The 12,369-nt window shown below is 37.9% G+C and overlaps 1 protein-coding gene across 1 annotated transcript in view; it reads right to left on the bottom strand.

The window, feature by feature from the left end:
• The window catches only part of DNAH14 (dynein axonemal heavy chain 14), a 440,851-nt gene that overhangs the window by 166,139 nt on the left and 262,343 nt on the right, over positions 1-12,369 (bottom strand). The window contains exons 39-42 of the mRNA XM_055583763.1: positions 8,112-8,315; positions 3,818-3,911; positions 2,304-2,512; positions 407-659 (exon numbers count right to left, since the gene is read on the bottom strand). Coding sequence (XP_055439738.1) covers positions 407-659; positions 2,304-2,512; positions 3,818-3,911; positions 8,112-8,315 — 760 coding nt within the window. The remainder of the gene's footprint in view (positions 1-406; positions 660-2,303; positions 2,513-3,817; positions 3,912-8,111; positions 8,316-12,369) is intronic.

The raw sequence follows: 12,369 nt of genomic DNA, 5'->3' as shown, positions 1-12,369 counted from the left end.
TGGACTTTTTGATTTCTTCTTACACATATTTTACTACTTTCCATGTGTATGTTTTTGTATGATTACAGCTTACACCTAGGATTTTGGACCATTTTTCCCCCCACTATTTTTTATCTCTGAGACTCTTTAAAACACAGTAAAAATTATTATCCCCTGATAGAGACCTACAAGGATTCCTTATTCTATTTTTTCTTGTTACCCTTAAGCACTTAGAGATATCAATTTATTGATATACTCTTTTATAAATGATTTTTAATTTGTTCCATGTGCAAGTCTGCTCTTGGTTCAAATGGACTGAAAACCTCTGGCTTTCCTTTCTTTCTTTTATAATCAAATAGAAGGTGATAAATAACTGACATTGACTAAGATATAATATCACTGATATGACTTAGGGGCAAAAACTCACGTAGTTCAAAGATTCCAGTTTTACTCATGAATTCAAAGAATGCATCAAGAATTCTGCAGAGAGTTGTAACAATTGTTATGTCTTGTACAGGAAATGGCTGAAATTTCTGATGTTTCTTTATAAACTGTAGTCCATCTGGGACACTACTTTTAATCATCAATTCAAGACAATCCACTTCTGATTTATTCATAATTTTAGAATTTTTCAGAAGCCATGACTTAACATAAGGCTCCCATCCCAGATCAACAGGATTCTAATAATAGAAAGCACAAGGTAATTTAATGTTAATAAATAAAATTACAGTGTCCACCTACTTTCTTACTATCTCTTTATTTCACTACTGCCCCTGCCAAATAATTGTTTAGCATCAGCATTCATTAAAGGGCAAGTGATCAAAAACACCTTAAAGAATTACTCATCCTGATTTTTAATCACAATCCTACATAACAACAAGCAACTGGAGGATTATGTGTAGGGACCTGTGTTGAGGCTATGCACATGTGGTAAGAGGAACTGCTTACCCAGAAAATCAACAGTTTAGTGATTACACTGAGCTAAGGAGATTAGAACATAGGGCTGCTGCTGCTGCTGCTAAGTCACTTCAGTCGTGTCTGACTCTGTGCGACCCCATAGATGGCAGCCCACCAGGCTCCCCCATCCCTGGGATTCTCCAGGCAAGAGTACTGGAGTGGGGTGCCATTGCCTTCTCCAATGCATGAGAGTGAAAAGTGAAAGTGAAGTCACTCAGTCGTGTCTGACTCTTAGCGACCCCATGGACTGCAGCCCACTAGGCTCCTCCGTCCATGGGATTTTCTGGGCAAGAGTACTGGAGTGGGGTGCCATTGCCTTCTCCGAACATAGGGCTAATCATGGCTAATAATTAATTTCAGGTGTAGGGAACATTCATTCTTTGCTGTATCTTCTATTCCTTACCACTGCATTGGTAATGCATTTCATAAGTCCCGAGAGTCATGGAGGGGCTTCCCAAGTCGCTCAGTGGATAAAGAAACTGCTTGTCAGTGCAGGAGACACAGGAGACTTGGGTTCAATCCCTGGACTGGGAAGATCTCCTGGAGGAGGGCGTGGCAACCACTCCAGTATTCTTACCTGGAGAATCCCATGGACAGAGGAGCCTGGTGGGCTACAGTTCATAGTGTTGTACAGAGTTGGACATGACTGAAGCGACTGAGAATGCATGCAAGAGTCATGGAGTGGGCATGAAAAGCCTTCAGGGCAAACATTCCTTGATTGGAAAAATAATTCCTATCAAGTAACTCAACCTATTGAAATCACTACTAACCATGGTTGTGGAAAATACTGACATTCCAATTACTGAGTGGACCGACTAAGCATATTAGTAACAGTAGTAATTAACATTCGTATTTACTTCTGGGTTAGGAGGCTTTGGAGAAGGCAATGGCACCCCACTCCAGTACTCTTGCCTGGAAAACCCCATGGACGGAGGAGCCTGGTAGGCTGAAGTCCATGGGGTCGCACAGAGTCAGACATGACTGAGCGACTTCACTTTCACTTTTCACTTTCATGCACTGGAGAAGGAAATGGCAACCCACTCCAGTGTTCTTGCCTGGAGAATCCCAGGGACGAGGGAGCCTGGTGGGCTGCCGTCTATGGGGTCGCACAGAGTCGGACACGACTGAAGCGACTTAGCAGCAGCAGCAGCAGCAGTAGGAGGCTTTGCTGCTACTGCTGCTAAGTCGCTTCAGTCGTGTCCGACTCTGTGCGACCCCACAGACGGCAGCCCACCAGGGGACATAAAATTTCGTAACTACTAGGATAGCCTTGCTGAATCCAGAGGAAGCAAAATAAGCATAAAATGCTGCAGATAATGACTAAATAATAAATTTTCTTTGGTTAGAAATTTGTATTAGAAACTTACCATATAGACCATTGCACATCTGCTGACAATAGCAGGACTAGCTTGAGCTAGACTGTCCACTTCAAAGATCACTCTGATTTTACTAGTCAGAGTTATTCTCTCGCTGTTTGCTAAGCACAATGTCCTAGTGTCGTCTAGCATAGAATTCAGATTTTCTACCCAGAAGCTATCCACTGGACCATCTAAGACAATCCACTGCCAATCAAAGTCTGGAAAGAAAAATATTTGTAATGTAATTGAGAAAAACCTCACTCTCCTCTCCTTACAATCTTGCTAATTTTCTCTTTTAATTAGAAAGTACTTTCTAATTAAGATGAAGAATGATGTCCTAGAAAACCCTAGAATAAATGTGCTTAAATGAGTCTCGTATATATTGTGAATATGCATAACACATACTTAGCAATACTTTAAACATTGTTTTGGTATTCTTAGTTTGCTGAATTGTATAATTAACCCTTAAAATTTGAGTTAGAGAAAGATCCATGAATCTAGTTTTTCCATAACAATATGGTTTGTTTCCCCTTTCAACCCGGGAATATTTTTTGGATATGCTGCCTCTGGGAAATAAAGGGAAATAGGATGTCCTTTGAAGAAAGAATCAAGTAGTCACAGATGTTAAGAGTATTTAACTTGGGGAACTCATTTTCTTCACTTAGCACACTCTACACCCAGCACATTGCTCCACAATATTAGAAAGTCTATTGGTCAGGATACACGGATCATAATAGAGATTAAAAAAACAGTTAAACACCTGAAATACAAAAGCATCCCAGAAGAACAGGAGAGTAGAGCTGGGATCCAGACAGCCTGCTTTGGGCTGAAATAACTGCCTTGGATCCCCTGATGAAAGAAATATCATGCTCAATCATTGTACTCTCCCATATTGAATACCAAAACTGATACACAAAATTCAGGAATCCTAAAAATGTAGAAACAATAGCAGAAATCTCTTTCAAAGTCAGGAACATAAATATACTACTGGTGGATATGTTGATATGACATTCAACATGGAGTAGAGAAAGCCATGACTGGGGCTTCTGCAGTAGACCGTTGGCTCTTTTGGAGCAGGGATCTTTTCATGAATACTCTCTGTCCCCCTGGCACATAGCAAACTGGCAGATAATGGGTATACAATTCATTTGAGATGAATATGCTTGGGTTGTATGATTTGGCCCAGTAATGCTTAGATTGTCTGAAAACACTATGTAGGTTGCCACTGCTACTTCTAACCTGATATTTATTCCTACCTTTAGTATCTACTTGGTTCTTGTGAGATATTAATCGTCATTTGTAAAATGAATGGGCTATGTAAGTGCTAGTATTTATATATATAATTTTATATGTACACTAATATATAAAAGTTTTAAATAAATACATGAGGAAAAAATAAATGGTACAAGGACAAAATATCACTCATCAAAAATGTTTTTAAAGACATAAATAGAGCTCATGTTGGTTCAGTTTTTCTTCTATGTTAATCAATAATCTTTACTGAATTTATTAATAATACTTACTTTGACTTTCTGGAATTTTAATATCTTTCTCCATCTCCTTCTCAAAAATATGATAATCAGAATCTGCTGTGTCAGAGAAATCAAGCTTGAAAACCTAAAATATGTAATCAATAATGTTTAAACTTTTATTTGATCATACTTTTGTACTCAAATGGTCTATATGTCAATACACTTCTTTGAGTAATAAAAATATAAGAGGTTTTGCAGCTGAAAGGCCAACATATAACCAGGACAGTATAATGGAATTGAGTTATGACTACTGGTCATTTTCTTTCAGAAAATTCTTTTATTTTAGTTGTTGTTTTCATAAAGATAGAACATATTTTTATAATATTCAACTACTACAGCAAAGCTCAGAGAATAAAGAAAAAGTTCTCTGAACTGCCACCACCTATTAAAAAAAAAAAAAGACAGTTGACATTTTGGTGTATATTTTTCTTAGACCTTCCTTCATGATGGAGTTTTTATATTTTAAGGGACATAAGAATTAGCTGCAGGGTTATTAAATTCTAACAACTCAACTGTGGAGATTCAGATTGAATAGGTTTGAGATGGAGCCCAAGATTTCCATTTTTAATATACTCCCCAGGTGATTCAAATACAGGGTGTTATCATTGTCAATCTCTGAGGAATTCTGATCTTCATTATCTGGGGGTGTGGTGGGTGCGGGGAGTGTCCTATTTATCTGCCCAGTGAGGCTGAGTATTATACCATCAGTTGACTGGCACTGGCTTCCTTTACCACCAAGTGTAGAGGAAGAGAAGACCAAAATCTAGAGCTGTGCTAGGGGCACAGTAAGGGTTCTGAAGAGAGAGACCAAACACTGGTGTGAGCATCATGTTTCAATCAGGTCTTAGCAATGCAACAAATAATAGTCAGGTGCTTCTAATTCCCAAGTCTCATTGGGAAGAAGAAAAATAAGTCCAAGGCTATTTCCAATTATTTTTCCTATTACAAAAGTCTGCAATTATCATCCTTGTAGATAAGACATTATTCAGTTCAGTTCAGTTCAGTCCAGTCGCTCAGTCGTGTCCAACTCTTTGCGACCCCATGAATCGCAGCACGCCAGGCCTCCCTGTCCATCACAAACTCCCGGAGTTCACCCAAACTCACGTCCATCAAGTCGGTGATGCCATCCAGCCATCTCATCCTCTGTCATCCCTTTCTCCTCCTGCCCCCAATCCCTCCCAGCATCAGAGTCTTTTCCAATGAGTCAGCTCTTTGCATGAGGTTGCCAAAGTATTGGAGTTTCAGCCTCAGCATCATTCCTTCCAAAGAACGCCCAGGACCGATCCCCTTTAGAATGGACTGGTTGGATCTCCTTGCAGTCCAAGGGACTCTCAAGAGTCTTCTCCAACACCACAGTTCAAAAGCATCAGTTCTTTGGCGCTCAGCTTTCTTCACAGTCGAACTCTCACATCCATCCATGACGACTGGAAAAACCATAGCCTTGACTAGATAGACCTTTGTTGGCAAAGTAATGTCTCTGCTTTTGAATATGCTATCTAGGTTGGTCATAACTTTCCTTTCAAGGAGTAACTGTCTTTTAATTTCATGGCTGAAATCACCATCTGCAGTGATTTTGCAGCCCAATGCTCTACTCCATTTTTTCCCCTGTATACAGATTTTTTAAAATGTGAAGAGGGATGGTATGGGGAGGGAGGAGGGAGGAGGGTTCAGGATGGGGAACACATGTATACCTGTGGCGGATTCATTTTGATATTTGGCAAAACTAATACAATTATGTAAAGTTTAAAAATAAAATAAAATTAAAAAAAAGTAAAATGTGAAATTATGGGTCCAACATTATATACTTTAATGCTGCTGCTGCTGCTGCTAAGTCGCTTCAGTCGTGTCCGACTCTGTGCAACCTCGAGACGGCAGCCCACCAGGCTCCCCCGTCCCTGGGATTCTCCAGGCAAGAATACTGGAGTGGGTTGCCATTTCCTTCTCTAATGCGTGAAAGTGAAAAGTGAAAGTGAAGTCGCTCAGTCGTGTCCAACTCTTAGCGACCCCATGGACCCCAGCCTACCAGGCTCCTCCATCCATGGGATTTTCCAGGCAAGGGTACTGGAGTGGGGTGCCATTGCCTTCTCCCGCTTGCTTTGCAGGTGCATCCTTTACCTGCTGAGCCATCAAAGAAGCCCAGAAGGAAAATATTGGCCTTAAGTGATACATTAGACCAATGGATTTAATAGATATATACAGACTATTTTATCCCAAAACAGCAGAATTCACATTCTTTTCAAGTGCACATGAAACTTTATCTAAGATATATTACATTTAGGCCACAAAACAAATAACAATAAATTTAAGAAGATTTAAATCAGATTTAGCATCTTTTCTAACAACAACAGTGGGAAGCAGATGAATTATTCAATTGTGTCAGAACAATTTTACATTTGGGAAAAAATTAAGTTAAACACACACACCAAAATAAATTATATTAATACACAGATGAAAATTTTAAAAGGTTTATTATATGTTTGTTATTAAGTAACCAGTGATATAGCAATAATATTAGAATAGGGAAAAGTGTTACTGAAAAGTTAGAATGTACAAAAGAATATATTGTAAACTTATTTTCATTGATTGTCAAAAATAAGTATAGCACAGATGACAAATACATTTTTAATTCTTTTAAACATACCATTCTCAATGTGAAAACAGCAATAATACAACAAAATTTTATTTCCTTAGGACAAATTACTAGGAATAGATTTCTAAATCAAACAAAATGACAAGTTAAAAATATCAATATGTCTATCCAAAACTACCACCAGACTTGTATGAATCTCTACTTCACAACCTTATAATTATCAAATATTAGTTCTCTATTTCTAAAAATCTGTTTGGTTTCAAATATTATCTTTTTTGTTATTACACTTTAGTATAGGGTAAATATGGAGAAGGAAATGGCAACCCACTCCAGTACTCTTGCCTGGAGAATCCCATGGATGGAGGGGCCTGGTGGGCTGCAGTCTATAGGGTTGCAAAGAGTTGGACACGACTAAGCAACTAACACATGCACACACACAGATAGGGTAAATATAGTATATAGTAAATGAAATTCACTACTAATCTCCACTTATTACTAATAAGAATATAAACTTACAGTTTTTTTGCTATTCATATTTATTCTTTGATGAATTTTGTATTCAATAGTTTACACATTTTACTGAAGTATTTTTGAATCTCATTAGTTTGGAAGTTATATTGGTGGTGCTGGAATCACTAGGTTATCCTCTACTTACGCTTAATCCACTGTGTTTTTCTTTAAAAGCAAGTACCTTTAACTTCATCTTATCATTTATTAATCATTTTAAAACACAATGGTACATGTACACAATGGGAATGTATATTGGTACAGTCACTATGGAGATCAGTATGGAGTTCCTGAAAAAACTAAAAATAAAACTACCATATGACCCAGCAATCCCACTTGTGGGCATATACTTGGAAAAAAACATAATTCAAAAAGATACAATAAAATTAAAAAAAAAAAAAAAAAGATACATGCACTCCAATGTTTATTGCAGCGCTATTTCTAATAGCCAGGACATGGAAGCAACCTAAATGTCCATCAACAGAGGAACGGATAAAGAAAGATATGGTACATATATACAATGGAATATTACTCAGCCATAAAAGCACCATCTGCAGCAACATGGATGGACCTAGAGACTGTCATACTGAGCGAAGTTAAGTCAGAAAGAAAAAGACAAATATATGATATTGCTTACATGTGGAATCTAAAAAATAGAGTGCAAAATGAACTTATCTACACAACAAAAATAAAGTTACAGATGTAGAGAACAAACTTATAGATACCAAGGGGGGAATGGTTGGGTGGCATGAATTGGGAGACTGGAATTGACATATATAGACTGCTGTGTATAAAGAGATAACTAATGAGAACCTAATATATAGCACAGGGAACTCTACTCGGTGCTCTGGGTGAGCTAAATGGGAAGAAATCTAAAAACAAGGCAATATATTTATATGTATAACTAATTCACATTGCTGTACAGCAGAAACTAACACAACATTGTAAAGCAACTCTATTCCAATAAAAATTAATTAAAAAAACCCCCAAAATCCACAAGGTATATTTTCTGATTTGTAATAGCTCATTACTTTTCCCTTTTTTAAACTGATCATAATAATTTTAAAATTAGGGAAGTCTAAAATATATGCTAGTAAATATCTAATGAAACTTTGATATCAAATATTAGATAAACAATGAAATAATCTATAATAGTGAAACAAAATAAACTTTCCATACCGAACTTACATTAGCAGAATCTGAGATTTTTGATTCACTGTCTTTGTTTGAGTATTTTGTAGTGTTTAAATATACATAATTCCGAATTGTTGCTGATAATAATCCATCAGCCCATTCCATAGTATTAGGATCCAGATGTCCATATAGTTCGCTGAGAGTGATACACTTTGGATTTAAAATACAAATATCTATTTTTCCTCTTCTTCCTGAAATCTGAGAAAAATCCAGTGTGATTTTTAAAGACACTGACTATAGAAAAATTGTCTAATTTTTCTGTATTATTCCTACTAGAGGTTTTAGGAAAGATCTTTTGCTTGAAAGAAGGATTCTTTATAAAGGTAGCACTTTGCAAGAAATAATAAAAGTTGACTTATTAAAATTAGCCATTATATCCAAATAATTATTTTTTAAAATTATGAATACTACAAATGAGGCTTCCTTGGTAGCTCAGCTGGTGAAGAATCCACCTGCAGTGCAGGAGACCCTGGTTTGATTTATTGGTCAGGAAGTTCCGCTAGAGAAGGGATAGGCTACCCACTCCAGTATTCTTGGGCTTCCCTGGTGGCTCAGATGGTTATGAATCTGCCTGCAATGCGGGAGACCAGGGTTTGATCCCTGGGTTGGGAAGGTCCCCTGGAGAAGGGATCAGCTACCCACTCCAGTATTCTGGCCTGGAGAATTCCATGGACAGAGGAGCCTGGCAGACTACAGTCCGTGGGGCCGCAAAAAGTTGGACACTACTGTGCAGCTTTCACAGACACACAAATGAATCCCTAGGAAAAGAATGGGACAAACAAAACAAAACAAAACAAAACACATCATGCTTCTAAATGGACTTTGTAGATGTAATTAAGGGACATATCTGGAGATGGGAGAATTATCCTGATTATCCAAGCAAATTCAATCTAATTGCATGAGTTAAAATTGGAAGAGAAAAGCAAGGCAGCAAATCAGAAACAGGGCAGTACACAAGGATCTAGAGGTATGGACAGTGTGCAAAGATCTGAGAGGGGCCTCCAGAAGGTACGGGCAGCTTCCTGCTGACAGACAGCAAGGAAATGGGACCTACTTATTTATGCCAACACCTGAATGCACAAGGGAAAGACTTCTTCCCTAGAGCCTCCAGAAAGGAACTCAACCTGCTGACATCTGGATCATAGCCCAGTGAGACTCATACTGGACATCTAACTCCCAGAACCGAAAGATAATAAATGAGTGTAGTTTTAATCCATGTCATTGTGGTTATTAGTTATAGCAGCAATAGAAAATGAACATTTTCTATTTCATATATATATATATGTATATACATATACAATGAAATATAAATATATATTCAGTATATATAATATATATACTACTATATATTATATAAATATATTCAGCCATAAAAAGAATAAAATAACATCATTTGCAGCAACAGAGATAGACCTAGAGATTGTCATATTAAGTTAAGGAAGTCAGAGAAAGACAAATGATATCATATGATATTGTTTATATATGGAATCTTAAAACATGATACAAATGAACTTATTTACAAAACAGAAATAGACTCAGATATAGAAAACAAACTTATGGTTCCCAACTAGGAAGGAGGGGCAGAGATAAGGACTTTGGGATTAAAATATACATACTGCGATATATAAAGGGCTTCCTGGTGGCTCAGGCAGTAAAGGATCTGCCTGTGATGCAGGAGACCTGAGTTCAATCCCTGGGTCGGGAAGATTCCCTGGAGAAGGGAATGGAAACCCACTCCAGTATTCTTGCCTGGAAAATCCCATGAACAGAGGAGCCTGGTGGGCTACAGTCCATGGGGTGGCAAAGAGTTGGACATGATTAAGTGACTAACACTTTCACTGTATATAAAATAACCAACAAGGGCTTACTATATAGCACAGGGAAATAAGTATCTTGTAATAACCTATAGTGGAAGAGACTGTAAAAAAAGAATATATATATACACACACACACACACACACATATATATAACTGAATCACTGCTGTACACCTGTAACTAACAGAACTGTAAATAAATTATATTTCAATTAAAAAAACTTTCCATTAAAAAAATCCCATTATGCCTCATCCAGGAACACAATCAATATATGAGCTATTATGTGTTTTGTCTGGAGTCAGAGTTGGATATAGAAGTCAGGAAGAGTAAGATATAGTTTTAAGCTTCAGGTCATAATTGGTACTCAGACTTTCTTTACAACATTCTAATTTCCCTGATATTGGGAAAGATCGAAGGCAAAAGGAGAAGGAGAAGGCAGACGATGAGATAGTTACATAGCAGCGCTGATTCAATGGACATGAATCTGAGCAAACTTCAGGAGACAGTGAAGGACAGAGAAGCCTGGAGTGCTGCAGTTCATGGGGTTGCAAAAAGGCAGACACGACTTAGCGACTGAACACACACATACACAATCTGTCTGGTGGCTACTGGAATAACAGATGTCTGTGTCTCTATTATGCATTTCAAGCAGGAAGAGTGGCAGGCATTTCTTGCAAAAGCTGCAAGAAGGCAACAGACCCACAGAAGCCTAAAATAAGAAATTTTAGGTGAAGACATACAACATACCATATAAGGCTCTAGGGAGAAGCTAAGGTAAGAATGTTTGAGATTAAAACATTCAAAAGCAGCTGCATATACAAGGGAATTGTGAAAATCAGATGCAGACCCAGTAGAGATGCAGCCACGGGCGGGGGGGGCGGGGGGGGGTGGGGCGGAAACAGTGAAAAGACTTATACTTTCATCTCAGGCTGATCCTTAGGCTCAGGTCACTGAAGAACTATCCCAGCAGACAGAAAGCCTGTAAAGCCTGAGAAATGTGGCTTTTTTTTTTTTTATGAACGCTCAGTTTTCAACAATAAAAAAAAATCACAAGGAATACAAAGAAACATGAAAACCTGTCCATCCAAAGTAATAAACTAAACAGAAAACAGCCCTGAGGAAGCTCAGATATTGAACATAATAAAAAAAAAGATTTTAACTGTAGTATATATACTCAAAGAGATGAAGAAAATCATACTGAAAAACTAAAGGAAATTAGTAAAATGATATGAAAAAAAGTAGGGAATATAAGTAAACAGAAATTATAAAAAGGAACCAAATAGAAATTACAGAGCTGAAAATACAATAGCTGAAATAACAAATTTCAGCAGAGGTAATCAGTTAATTTGAGCAGCCAGGAAAAAGAATCAGCAAATTTGAAGATAGGACTATTGAAATTACCTTGTTAAAACAACTCTCAATACATTTTAGAATATTGAAATCAATATTCTTCTCCAACTGCAAATGAATAAAAACAGGAATCAATAACAAAAGTTATACATAGAAATTTAAAAATATACCCCTAAACAACCAGTTGTGGGCTAGGCCAGGGGCAGAAGCTGGGAGGACCTCATGCCCGAGGGGCGGTGGCCAAGAGGAGTTACCCCACATCAAGGGGACGACAGAGAATGAGATGATTGGAAGGCATCACTGACTCAATGGACATGAGTTTGAGTAAACTCCAGGAGTTGGTGATGGACAGGGAGGCCTGGCGTGCTGCAGTCCATGGGGTCTCAAAGAGTCAAACATGACTGAGCAACTGAACTGAACTAAACTGAATCTGAATACACAAATCCATACAGACAGAAAGTCAACCAGTGGTTTCCAGAGAATGGAGAGAAAAGGTAATGGGGAGTGATTTCTTAATGGGTAGAGGGTGTTCTTCTGGAAAATTTGAAACCAGAGTGAGGTGGTAATTGCACAATGTTGTGAATGCACTAAATGATACTGAAATTGTACATCTTAAAATGGTTAATTACATGATATATGAAATTCACTTGAATTTTACTTTGCAGTGCATGATGAATTTATACCCATCACAGAACAATCCAACTCGAGGTACAGACATTTTTTTTTTCTTTTTTTTTTAATACTAAGCAGGCCCAACCCTGTCTAGCTTCCGAGATCAGACGAGATCGGGCGCCTTCAGGATGATATGGCCGGAGCCCAGACATTTTTTTAAAGGATGTGTTTGTGTGCTTAGTTGTTCAGTTTTGTCCAACTCTTTCCGACTTCATGGACTGTAGCCCGCCAGGCTCCTTTATCCATGGGATTCTCCAGGCAAGAATACTGGAGTGGGTTGCCATGCCTTTCTCCAGGGGATCTTCCCGGCCCAGGGATTGAACCCAGGTCTCCTGTATTGCAGGCAATTCTTTAATATCGGAGCCACAATGATACAAACATACATAAGAGCATCTAGTACAAGCATTATAGAAG

The sequence above is a fragment of the Bubalus kerabau genome, chromosome 5 (genome assembly GCF_029407905.1).
Source record: "Bubalus kerabau isolate K-KA32 ecotype Philippines breed swamp buffalo chromosome 5, PCC_UOA_SB_1v2, whole genome shotgun sequence".
Taxonomy (NCBI): Eukaryota; Metazoa; Chordata; class Mammalia; order Artiodactyla; family Bovidae; genus Bubalus; species Bubalus kerabau.
Note: the sequence above shows the minus strand (reverse complement) of the source record. Positions and strands in the feature narration are given on the sequence as shown.